Source organism: Seriola aureovittata, chromosome 16 (genome assembly GCF_021018895.1).
Source record: "Seriola aureovittata isolate HTS-2021-v1 ecotype China chromosome 16, ASM2101889v1, whole genome shotgun sequence".
In the NCBI taxonomy this organism is placed as follows: domain Eukaryota; kingdom Metazoa; phylum Chordata; class Actinopteri; order Carangiformes; family Carangidae; genus Seriola; species Seriola aureovittata.
In genome coordinates, this window is record NC_079379.1 from 3,785,884 (window position 1) to 3,799,525 (window position 13,642).

Consider the following 13,642-nt stretch of genomic DNA (forward strand, 5'->3'; position numbering starts at 1 on the left):
GAAGAAGGGTCAAAAGTGGGTTCTCCTCCTGGATCATCTCCAGCGTCTCTCCTGAACGCTTCCCAGGACTGCGACTGTAATTAAACACGTTTACTCATACTGTTTTTACACATAATTTTGACTTGAGTATTTTTATTTTATGCCTCATTCTGCTTCTAATCAACTACATTTCATAAGGAAACATACTTTTTTACTGCACTTAGTTACTTGTTAATTTTGAGGCTAAGATTTTACATTTCAAAACACACGATAAGCTTATAAAATGCAATATTGTTAAAGCACATCAAACCAGTGGGTCTGGACCTATCTGGTCTGTGACACCTGAAAAACAAAGCATCTCGTTTGGGCCCGTGTTTCAGATGCTGTAAGCTGTTGTTAGCAGTCTCTAAACCTCTAGATGTTTTCATGTAAATAACTGTTGAAGGTTCAGAGCGACACAATTATCCAATATTTTACAAAACTGCAAACTATGATGAAATAGATAAACCCACTACACATCAAACAGCAACAATGCATCAGTATTCATTTTATAATGTCATATGTTAAAATATATATATACACATATATACATACATACATATATTAGATATATTTGTATATCAGTCACAGGGGCCGTAGTGAGCTCTACTTCTACCACTGTTGACAACTTGATTGATCAATTCTTTCAATTTCATTTCCTCAGTTCTTCAGACTTGAGAACTCTACACGAGTGTTCAGACTAGATTGCAATACTGAACATACGCAGCTTCGTCCTGTCAACTTTACTGTTTGGATTGCTTGGTGCATTTTCTTATTGTCAGGAAAGTTATATTCATCTGTAAAGAACTTCTAAACTGTAAACATGTCTAGTTCATGTAGTTGATGTGACAAGTTCATATTGGAATAAGTTTCTATTGTAAGTTCAGCTGGAGATTTTCAAATCAAGGCTTAAAACTCTCTGTGCTTCCTCAGATCCACTGGTTAGAGAAATGCACAACTGTACAACTTCCCTACCTCTAAAAAGCTGTATTCGTCATTTGTGTGTGTGTGTGTGTGTGTTGTTGTGTCTGTTTGACACACACACACACACACACTGTTTGTTTTCAGTTTGTCTCTTTTGTTTTTATTCATATTTCTGTCAGTTGTTCAATGTGTCTCTATTTGTGTGTAATGTTTTTATTCGACCTGTAGTGTGTAGAAACTCACAATATGTTACACTATTAAAAACTGAAGTTGCTATGAAGTAAAAACAGTGATACAGCTGTGTTTAGAAAAACTACAATAATGTGCTTAAGTCGTATTGAGACCAGGGATTATTATGATTATTGTTTGTTTCCTGTTCGTCTCCTGTTATTGGTTTATATGATTCTTCTGCCAGGTAAGTTTCGTTTCCACTAACAACCTATTTTCTATATTTCGCCCAGTTACACGTGACGCACAACTAGAGTTGAATTCCTAATGGTCAGATTAAGCTGCTGCGCATGTTACTTTCATTGAGGCTGTGTCTTTGGAAATAACGAGACGTCGATCGTGGCGAAGTTCAAATGAATTGATTTTAATTTTATTTCCAGGGTTCTTTGTCAAATGAAATGAGGGAATTAATTTTGTTGCTGTTGCTGTGTCACGCTGCATCTGCAGGTAAGATTAATAAAAACTTTAATCGCTGTTACTGAACGTTAAAGACGATGCGTTGACTTCTCGTTAAAGCGGAAGTAAACACCGTCAGACTTCTTCTTGGTTACATACGTTGGCCATATGTTTATGTAGAATAACTAAGATTACTACTAATACCCAATATGTCTATTATTTTGAATATAAAAATAAAAATGTATCAACACTTTACTTTGTCAGCATGTCAAATCCCGTCATTAGAAACGTGACTTGGGATACAATTAGTCACTTGTACACTTTTGAGGACAAAGTCATTTCTGACCCTGTGAACTACAGTGCAGGAAGTCTTTGTGTATCAGTTCGTTGTGTGTAGTTTGACTTAAGGTGGAAAAGAAGCAGTGTGTGTTTGAAAATAAAACAGTGCTGTACTTACAAACATTAAGGAGACTGTGACATCTGTGTATGAAATGTTGTGACAGTCCTTTCAGGAGTTACTGCAGTTCCAGTCTTGTGTTTTTAAGTTTGGTTGTTGGGTGGTTATTTACATTTGACCTTGTTTGGTGGTGGTTGTGTATCATTAAGAAAATAATATATTTCAGGTCAGACTCAGTTATCATTATTATTAGTAGTAATTTTCAGTTTTAGTTTCCTTCAAAGTGTATTTTGTGGTCTCTTGTACAGTGTCCCTTGAAGTCATTATTCACTAATCATGTATTTTTAATGTACAAAATAACATTAAATTTCTACATCATTGTTTTACAGCGACTCACTCTCTGAAGTATTTCTACACTGCTTCCTCTCAAGTCCCAAACTTCCCAGAGTTTGTGGCTGTTGGGTTGGTTAATGATGTTGAGATGATTCACTATGACAGCAACACCAGGAGAGCAGAGCCGAAGCAGGACTGGATGAACACAGTCACACAAGATGATCCACAGTACTGGGAGTGGAACACTGGGATCTTTTTGGGTACCCAGCAGACCTTCAAAGTCAACTTTGAAATTGCAAAGCAGCGCTTCAACCAAACTGAGGGTTTGTTTATTACTCACTTATTACTGGTAAATGTGGCAGATGTGCTCATTCTGTATGTAGTATTGTAGTAAACAGATGTGCGCGCGCACACACACACACACATACACACACACATTAAACATCTTTAGTGCTGAAATGATCAATTGATTAATCACTTAGTTGTTCAACTGAAAATGACAACAACAAATTTAAGAAAATCATTAAAGTCTTTGATCAAGCAAAATGTCAAACACTTCCAGTTTCTCCAAAAAAGAAAATATTTTATTTCATTGAAAATGAAATACTGTTCAGTTGTGGTCGGACAAAAGATTCCATGAAGATTTCACTAGAAGGTCTGAGAACTTAATGGTAGTTTTCATTATTTTCAGATATATGTCAGGGTACAGAATGAATTGATTAATGAAAAAATATTCATGACGTAATCAACAATGACAAAGACCTAAATCGTGCACTAGAGCTGAGATTAGATTAACTCCACTGTTCTGACCACAATGTGTCTATCCCATAATATACAGGATTTATAAAGCAGAACTACAGATTACCTTTAACTTTACCTGACAACAGTGTCTGTGTCATTATAACTATGTGATAAAACTAAGTGTGATAAACTGTGTCAAACGTTTCCACAGCAACGGTGACACTGTTGTATAAATTGTGACATATGATGAACATATAATGTGCTGTGCTTTGTTAAACACATTGTCCTAAAAACTAAATTCTAAAACAAACACAACAGTGTCTCATTATCTCATAACACAAAATTATTTAGGCACTTTAAAACTTTTATTTCCTTTCATAAAATATCACATTTTTAGTTTTACAGTTGTTCAATAATTCATTTATTTTCTTTAAAGACACAAAACTGCTGCTTTCTTGTGGCGTGGTCTCAGTGTTATTCAGAGAGAAGATGGTCGTCCTGACCGACAGAGAGAGAGAGAGATGGAGGAAGAGTGTGATGAGAGAGAGGAGGAGAGGGAGAGATGACTGTTTTAGCTTCAGCACATACGAGGATAGTTAGTTATAGTAAATATCAGTGATCCTACAGGAAAGGAACCGACACACATCATCCAAAAATAAAATAAATAACACACGTACCATAAAACCAGGAATGAAATGGCAGATCTGACAGTGTAACAGCTGCTACAAGTGTGAGAGGCTGCAGGATGGTGTTGCACTTTTAAACAAACACACAAACAAATAAACAGACAAACAAACACACAAACAAACAAACAAACAAACAAACAGTCAAACAAACAAACACACAAACAAACACAAACAGTCAGACAAACAAACAGACAAACAAACAAACAAACAAACACACACACAGTAACGATTGTGTCTATTAGTCACACTTACTGTGGGACAGTGTTTTAAAACAAAGCTGACTATAACACAAATCACTGCATCAGCTTCACTCACCATCATCATGGTCTCCAGTCTTGCTCCTGCCTTCTCCATCTAACTGATTATTCTGATCCACACACACATAAAAAAGAAATTGATGTGAAACAGGTGAGGTTGAAGAGAGGGTGAACCAGCATCACTCCACACACAGACGTCCTCTTCACACTCTTATAATATACAGGTGTGAGTTTTAGCAGCTAACAGTCAACACATGCTGAGGCCGGAGGAAAAACCACTAACTCAATGCAACAGTTGCCTCCTGACTATGAGAAATATAAACCCGTTAGTTATTTAAAAGACAACCTGACAGTAACTGGGTCAGACACATCAAGCGACAGTATTCAGCTACGTTAGCTTGTTAGTTAAGAGAAAAGCAGCTACAATGCAACGTCACTGAGCGTTAGCTCGACTCACTGTGACTAACTGAACTGATAACAAATCACAAGAGAAATACTGAACAGCTCAGTTCAGTTAAATTCACTGTCAAACTGTGAGTCCAGAAGAAATCCCTCCATAGTTTAGCTCCGCCTCCATCACATGGTCCTGAGCCAGATGGCTGCGCTAGCTTGCACCAAGAGCTGCTCGCTGCTTCTTCTTCTTCAGGCTCCATTTGAGCTCATTCGTGGCTGAGCTTATGTAATACTTTAAACACCATGAATAATAAAAACACACAGTGGTGAAAAACAACGCGCACTAAAGTGTGACGTCAGAGCTAACAGGAAGTGTGACGTCAGAGCTAACAGGAAGTGTGATGTCAGCTCGCCGACTTGGCCCAATGTCACCAACACCGACCTCACAGGGAAAACTTTACATTTAACTAGAGAGTTACAAACCAACCAGTGCACAAATGAACAGGAGTGAGCAGCTGAATGAATGAAACAACGTGAATCAAAGCTGAGAAAAGGTGAATCAAGCAGATGTTTCCTTGAGAATCAACATGAGCAGACGTTAGTGTCAATCCTCTGCTCTCCGTCAGTGGAAACAAAAAAAACAAGATAAAGGCTCCGTGTGCCGCACGCTGTGTTGTTGTGTTACCAGGTGACTCCAGCCATGATAATCACACAGCACAGGCAGGAGGTTTGTAAGTCATGTGACCCATCGGGGCCGAGTGTGGGAGGGAGGAACTGACAGCGAAGCTCCCGTTCACTGAGAGAACAACGAATGAACCAACACACACACGCTGTTCATTTTAAATATACACAGAAGTGTGTGTGTGTGTGTGTGTGTGTGTGTGTGTGTGTGTGTGTGTATGTATGTGAGTGTGTGTGTGTGTGTGTGTGGTAAAGAGAGGATGTGGACTGTGTGTTAGGATCGGACTCAGTTTCCCAGCAGCCTCTGCTTCTCTGTCTCTCTCTATAAGGCGCACACACTCTTCAGATGGTGACTGGCTGTAAGTGTGTTGGTGTGTGTGGATCAGTGTGTCTCTGTGGTAAAGGTGTGAAATCAGCTGTTAATGACTGACTGTGCTGATCTCAGTTTGTTTACAACAATCTCTGTCTCTGTCTCAGGAGTCCACGTTTTCCAGGAGATGGTCGGCTGTGAGTGGGACGATGAGACTGGAAAAGTTGATGGTTTTATGCAGTTCGGTTATGATGGAGAAGACTTTGTAGCATTTGACCTCAAGACACAGACATGGATCGCTCCAACACCACAGGCTCTCATCACCAGACACAAGTTGGACAATGAAAAAGCTGGGAATAAACAGAGGAAGCAGTACTTCACTGAGATCTGTCCTGAGTGGCTGAAGAAGTATGTGAACTATGGGAGCAGCTCTCTGCTGAGAACAGGTACAATCACATGATCTGATGAAGTTTCATGAACAACAGTCTTCACATGTTTCCTCTGTTTCTAACCAACAGTAACAATAAATACAAACCAACATCCAGAGACCGACTGAGTCAGTTTACACACATTTATATTTCTCTCATTTTCTCTCACCTCTACCTCTCTTTCCTTTCCTCCATTTTCTCTCTGTCACTCTCTCTTACATATTTATCACCACTTTTCTTTCTTTCTGCCCCATTTCTTTCTGCCTCAGTGTCTCTTTCACTCTGTCTTTCCATCACTGTCTCTTCACCTCCGCTCTTTCTAACCTCTCTCTCTCTCCCTCCTCACATTTCTTCATCTGTCTTTTTCCTCTCTGTCCCACTACACCTTTTTTTTTAAATTACATTTGGCATATATATTAAAATGTGTAACAAAAGTATTCAAAACACATCCCATCAAACAGGAACGGTAATGTTAATTTGCAGAAAATTATAAGAAACTACAAGCTGTTTTTGTGTTTCTCTCTCCAGAGCTTCCCTCAGTGTCTCTCCTCCAGAAGACTCCCTCCTCTCCAGTCAGCTGCCACGCTACAGGTTTCTACCCTCACAGAGCTGTGATGTTCTGGAGGAAAGATGGAGAGGATCTTCATGAGGACGTGGACCAAGGAGAGATCCTCCCCAACCATGATGAAACCTTCCAGATGAGAGTTGACCTGAACATTTCATCAGTCACACCTGAAGACTGGAGGAGGTACGACTGTGTGTTTCAGCTCTCTGGAGTGAAGGAGGACGTCGTCACCAAACTGGACAAATCAGTGATCAAAACCAATGAAGGTAAGATTTGAATCAGAAGTGATGAAGGTGGGAAACACGTTTCATTCACTATGATATTCCTGCACTTCATGTATTGTCGTGTGTGTAGGATGAGAAGTTTTCTCTCATGTTGTTTGGTTTTTGTTCAGTTTCTTTCATCCAGTTTTTAAATGTTTTTAAGGCTGGATCAGTATTAAACCAACACGTATCTCACTTTAGTATCATCATGTGATTCTGACAAATGCTGGAAAACAACTGATATCTTTCTAATAAGTTTCCTTTCTGATTAAAGTTGAAGTTTTAAAGTTTGTGTCCACCACATTTTCTGTACTGCTTGTTGACTGTTACTTTAATACAAGAACAATGTCGATAGTTAAACATGATTTTATTCTTTTTTTCTTTATTTTCTACATTGAAATTTACCACTTTTATAAATTCATTCTAGAGCTGAAATCATTGTAAAAATATAATTCTAGGTTTCTGCAGGAATCAACAGACAAAGTTTGAGTTTGGATTATTGTCTAACCTCAGTTTAGAGATTATAGCCACTGCACTGACTTAACCATTTGTCAGTTATAGAAGATGAATAGAGAGAAAATGATGTAATAACTGGGTGAATATAAATGTATCTGTCAGTAAATGGGTCAGACTCAGGTTTATTGGCCAGTTGTTCACAGTAATGTGACTGTGATTGTCAGAAGGTCTCATAGTCTCACACACAGTGACAAGAACAGACGTGTAAACAAAGACAACAACAGCAGACACAGATAAATGATCACACACACACTCATTATTTACAGACCAGAAAGGATGAAAACTGAAAGTAACACCACCAGGACAAACAGACATATGGTGTGTACACACAGACTAAACTGCCGTTGTACAGGGAGGTGGTGTGGTCGTCTCTTCTGACCTGCTTCATCAGGACAGGTTGTGATTGGTTTGTTGTGTTTTGCTCCACAGAGAAGTCCCCTCCCCTGATCACCATCATCATCATCATCATCATCGCTGCAGTGGCGGTTCTCGCTCTCGTCATCGCCGCCGTTGGATTCTTCATCTACAGAAAGAAGAGTGGTGAGAAACCAAACCACAGACGTCGTCTCTTTCTCCTCTGTTTTGATTTTAGACTTTGAGTTGATGCTTTATTTTAAAAGTGAAACAAACTTCAGTTCCCAGCAAAACAGAATGTGTTTGAACCAGTGAGAGCTGCAGGGTTTACAGCCACAGTCTGAGGATCATGTGACTAAAGCATGATGGGTGAAGGGAGTGGTTACAGGAACAGAAATAATGTAAGATCTAAACAACAGGGAGAAGGGATCTGTATCAGTTTGAGTTTTAGTATTTTCAGCTGCAACAACTGAAATTATTTGTATTTTCTTTTCATTTCAGCCAAGCGTCCTCCATCTCGTAAGTAACGCTTGTTTCTACTGTGTTTTCTGTGATGTCACATGATCTCTGTAGAGTAAAAAGGTTCTTATGTTTTGTGCTGAAGACGTTCTGTATCAGTTTGAGTGAGTAGTAGAGGAGATTATCACTGGGGAAAAAGGTGATAAATTATGGAAGCTGCTCGCAGGGAGCAGATGCTGAAGCAGTTCTTTGAGTTCAGTCTTTGAGTTGAACTCTTATCCAGTTTGCAAAGCTGAAATAAGTCCACGCCACAGACTGATGCAGCCAACAGGAAGCTCTGGAAGCTTCTAACATGACCCCAGCTTCATGATATTATAGAGAAATAACAGGAAATGACATAAGGGCCTGAACATAATGGTAGGACGTATTTCTGTAGCCAATTTAAGTGAGAACTCTCAGGTTTATTAGTGGAGATACTTTATCCTGGTATTTACAACTGTGACTCTGAAATCATGTCTTTTCTTTTTATTTCAGTGAAATTCTTGCCACAAAGTCGAACTTGTTTTTACTGTGTTTTAGATTTGAGACTTTGAGTGGATGTTCATGTCCAGAGTGGTTTAGTGAGTGAGTGAGTGGTTGAGTCAGTCCAAGTAAGGATATCTATGTTTTCAGCAACGACTGTCAGTCACTGTCTTTATTCTGTCAGAGTGAAAGTGTCAGTGTCAGCTGCCATGTGTTTCACCATGTGTCACTGGTAAAGTCAAGTGTAGTCCAAGTGTCGCCCCTCTAAATGCTCATCTAAAGGTAAGTTAACATGTGGGTGTCATGTCTCTAAGCACCTGAGTCACTTCTACATAAAGGTCATGAAGTCAGTTTCCAGGATCAGATCTGGCAACATTTCTGTAACACGTTCATAAAGGCTGCAGCAGCACAAGGTGAGGCAGGCACAGAGAAAGAGAGAGATTCATGCCGGCAGCCGCCTTCTGAAATCACTGGATTTATCTCAAGCTTCTTCTCATACACACAAGAATCCAGTGTATCAGTTTAATAAACTATGAATCACTGTCAAAGAGTCAGTTTGAAGTTGCTGAGCAGCTTGTTCTTCTATCAGATCAGTGTATTTTCCCCTCACATTGCAGCTGGGACAAATAAGGTTAAAAAAAACCTTCTTACAACCTGAGTAATAATGTGACCAACACTCACTGACAATAGCTTTGTTTTCATTCTAACTGCATTTATGAATAAATGAATATCAAGCTAAATGCTTAATGTACAGTATATGAGTATATATGACCACTGTATATAATAATAACAACAAACAGACATCACTTTAGCAGCTGGATAAAGCCTGCACTGTTAGATTTACCAAACCCTTCCCTGAGAATGACTCAGGCCTGGGCAGAAACTGGACTGGAGCTCAGCTGATGCAGCTGAACTAGTGTCGGTGTGTGTTACATCTTTCTCCTTTTGTCCGTCTGTTCGTACATGAATCTGTCATATGCATTTTCCTAATTTACTTGATTATTGTTCTAATAATTTTGCATCTTTTTCTCTTTAGAACTGGAGAAATCTTCAGGTGGTTCTGATGAATCTTCTGCAGAAAGTCTAAACAGCAAGACATCGGGTAACTAATGGCTCCATTTGTCCAACACAGCACCTGTATTCATTACATGTAATATGGGCGTTGCAGTCTGCAGTGTAGACTCTCCTCACACGTTACAGTAACAGCACTGAAATATTTACTGATAGGTCTATATGAGAATTTGGATTTTAAATGGACTTAGAATAATGACTCAAAATGTCTGTCTATCTGTCTGACTGTACCAAAGTCTTTCTGTTTTTTGTTCCATATTATCCATAATTAGATGTGTTTTAAACATTACGTTTTGATTTTATTGTTGATTGTTAAAGGGCTGTGGGATGTTTTAAGATTCTCAGCACTGATAGAAAACATTTCCTGTTGGTGTTCAGGGACGAGGGACTGTTTCTCTCTCAGCTTCGCAAACAAAATGACTTCCTGTGTCGGGTTATACACATGAATGTTAATGAAGTTGCTGTTTTATTCCTTTTGTACTTTTGTTCCTTTAATAAAGTCCCAAGATTCCACATCTGTATGATTTGTGTGTCTTGTGATTCCACATACAGCACGTTGTCTCAGGCCAAATGAACGTGGCTCTGGCCTGTAAATGTGAAAGTAAAGAGCAGGAAGAACTACATTATTAGGGTGAACATGTGACTCTTTACAGATAACTCAAAGGGAGAATGTGACTTTTTGTATTTTTTACACTCTTTTGGAAACATGTATTCTTGTATTCTTTCCCAGTTATTTTATTGTTTGTCATTGAAGGCCTCGAGGTTTACTAACTCAAAATAGAGGAAATACAAATGTCACAGTATGTGTATTTTTTATTTCATCATGTGTGTAAAACTTCTGCTTAAATCTTCCTCACACTGTAAACCTCAAGCCTCAGTGGTTTTCCCCTGAAAAAACAAAACGTACTGAAATCTGCCTGGAGAGAACTGAACGCAGGAGTATTATTACACTTTTTGCTTTGGTACTTTTACCAGTAGATCTCAGTATGTTCACTATCATATAGTTTATTTTATATTGCAGATGTAATATTTAGTTACCTGGCTGTTATTTTAACCTACTCGAGATGTGAACATAAACTACATTTACTCCCGTCACAGCAACATAGTCAACTTTTGTGTACGTGTACTTTTTTGGGTATTGAAAACTTTGAACTTCACTTTTAATCTAGTGTTTTTATCTCAAGCATTGAGCTTCACTGTATTTCAATTAAGGGGCAAGGGTAAGATGTGCAACTTGTAGCATACCCCCAATTATGGTACTGACTCATTGATTATGTAAAAGCCAATAAGGCATATATCCTACTTTGATTGATAATGTTTAGATTCCAAATTGATTAAAGTCGGTATAATAGTGATTGTTAATGTTAAATAGTGGATTATACTGAGGTTACACTGTTTCTATTTGCTGTAAAATGTGCAGTTTTGTGATGGTAGTTTGTGATTATGTAACGCAGTTCGGTGTTTTGGACAACGCAGCGCTCAAAAACCCTGAGAAGTCAGAGGAGTTCGGGTCGTTGTAAGTTTTTGACCGTGTTAAATGTGACAGATTCTGCGATAGGAAAATATAGAACATCAAGTCGGTGTTGGACCAGGCTCAGATGTTAAAACTGACTCACCTGCTGTGACGCTGGTATATGGAAATAAACCCTTGTTCAAGTTTTCACACATCTGAAGCTGTGTGATGGGGATGAAGGAGCTCTCATCTGTACAGCTGTGTGAGCGACACAACAAGCTTTTATGTACAACCTTTTTTTTTAAGTATAATTTTTGAATTTTGATCATTTTTAACAAAAACAAATCAGCAATAATGCAAACGACAGAAATATATGTTGAAGAAAAACATATAATGAAAACATTAAAACACTTTTACCCCTCCCTTTCCTGAAGTAAGAATAAAAGCCATGAAATATTAAAAAATAATAATAATAATAAATATTTTTAAATAATGAATTTGATAAATAATTGTGAATGAAGTGAATTGGATTTTGTTCTTCTCTTAAAAATGACATCAGTCAGACATCATGTGTAAATAAAATATAAATTGAAAATAATTCTGCTATCTCAAGCTTTAAACTGTTCATTTTAATTTATTTCAAATAACTTTTTTCTCAAATTTCTCTAAAAGCTTCTTTTAATGGCTCCTATTATCTATTTTTTCTTCTATCTTATTTTTTTTCTTTTGGGTTTGTTCTCTCATTACGATACATGTGCTTCTGGTTTTCTGGGACAAAATATTTTGGCCCAGATCGGCCCCCTCTCAGTCAGTTGAACACCACCAACCACACCTCCTTTGCAGCCCCTTTAAATATGTGTACTGGACTAAAGCTGTGTTTTGTTCCATGGACAAGTGAACCAGTGAACTCACTCACTCTTAACTGACTGCCTGGCGATCATGTGTCTGTGGAGTAAACAATATCCACACTCAAGTAGAAAGAAGAACCACTGCTAGAAGTATCAATCCTTTCAAATTATTTGATGTGCAAAGCCCTGAACAAATGAAACAGTATAATGGTAATGACCAAATAGTTGTTTACTCTTGCAGTCATGAATGCATAGAGCTGTTCCATCCTACTTCACTGCACACTAACTGTTCAATCCATAGATTTCAGGTATGAAAATATTTCTGATGACTATTACATAAGGGGCTTACACCGTCAATAGATGAACTTTTGCTATAATATTAATGTTCAGTGATATGATATGATGTGATGTGATGTGATGTGATATCTAACAATGCCAAGTATCATATGCTACACTGTTTGCATTGATTTTTACCTGCGTGCTACCTGCTGCTTCCCCCTCGGCTCTCCTCTCCTCCTGCTCACTGTGCTCCTCGGCTTCCACTCTCACTCTCCTGCATCTCCTCCTGCTCCTCTGTCTGCTCTCCTCCTTCCTCCTGTTGCTGCACGATGAAAGAAAGACGCCGGAGAAGTTGAGGCTGTTATGGCCCCTGAATCAGAATCTCAGAATCTGCTTTATTGGCCAAGTATGTGGACACATACAAGGAATTTGTCTCCGGTTTTAACAATGCTGCTTGGTACATACACAGAAATAGAAATATACATAGAAATATAAATATACAGTTAAAGTACAGTTAGACTGCTGGATGGGTCAGACAGTGCAAAGGAGCAATGAAAGTGCAAAAACTACATGATAAATGAGAAATACTAGATAAATACGTGGCAGGGGATGAGTGTACATGTACACTGTGTGCTATATTACAGTGTGCAGTGTTTGATGTCAGAGGTTATTGTTCCTGTGTGATCAGTGTAAGTGTTTGCCAGAGTGATGGCTTGTGGAAAGAAACTGTTCTTGTGTATGGTTGTGCCGCCCGGACGGGAGAAGTTGGCGCAGGTCGTGTCCAGGGTGAGACGGATCTGTGGTGATGTTTCCTCACTTCCAAGTCCACTGTCATCTCCACAGTGTGAGTGTGTTTAGCTCCAGGTTGTTCTGACCACAGCAGAGGACCAGCCGTTCCACTTCCTGTCTGTATGCAGACTCATGCAAACAAACAAACAAACAAACAAACAAACAAACAAACAAACAAACAAACAAACAAACAAACAAACAAACAAACAAACAAACAAACAAACAAACAAACATATGTAGGATTTTAACACACTAGGCGGCCTCTGCATGTAGATTCTTTATTTTTCTCCAGACCTCCTTCTTCTGTTTTTGCTGTTGCTGTCTGTCCATTCTGAACGTCTCCCTCCTTCGTCCACAGGTGTGTCGCTCTGAGCGGCGTTTGACACAGAGAGGACAGAGAGGGAGGGGAGGGGCCAGCACAGGAGGACATGTCATAAGAATAAATTAACCAATGGGCCGCTGCCCCAGCTGTATGGGCCGCTCGTTGATGTTTGTGTGTGTGTGTGTGTGTGTGTGTGTGTATGTGTGTGTGTGTGTGTGTGTGTGTGTGTGTGTTTGCTGTACAGAGTGCAGCACTTGCAGAGATCAGGGTTTTATAAATGAATAAGTGCTTCTGAAAACCTGGTGAAGACTAATCTGTTCATTTGTTGTTTATTTGTATTTCTTGTTGTTTCACACGTAAAAAGGTTTTTCAGGAACTCACTGAAGGTATTTTACTGTACGATTCAGTG

The 13,642-nt window shown here is 38.8% G+C and overlaps 1 protein-coding gene across 2 annotated transcripts; it reads left to right on the top strand.

Annotated features, from left to right (window-relative positions):
- The first annotated feature begins 1,480 nt into the window (after positions 1–1,480).
- Positions 1,481–9,674, top strand: LOC130183877 (H-2 class I histocompatibility antigen, Q9 alpha chain-like). Of its 2 annotated transcripts, XM_056399618.1 has the most exons (8): positions 1,481–1,617; positions 2,353–2,619; positions 5,532–5,810; positions 6,321–6,623; positions 7,566–7,676; positions 7,992–8,009; positions 8,484–8,501; positions 9,508–9,674. In XM_056399618.1, exons 1-8 carry the CDS (start codon positions 1,569–1,571, stop codon positions 9,579–9,581), a joined length of 1,119 nt encoding a protein of 372 aa, XP_056255593.1. In that variant the 5' UTR covers positions 1,481–1,568; the 3' UTR covers positions 9,582–9,674. The 2 variants fall into 2 exon arrangements, with proteins under 2 accessions (XP_056255593.1, XP_056255594.1); XM_056399619.1 differs by lacking the exon at positions 8,484–8,501 and having other exon boundaries at positions 9,508–9,673.
- Positions 9,675–13,642: the final 3,968 nt, after the last annotated feature.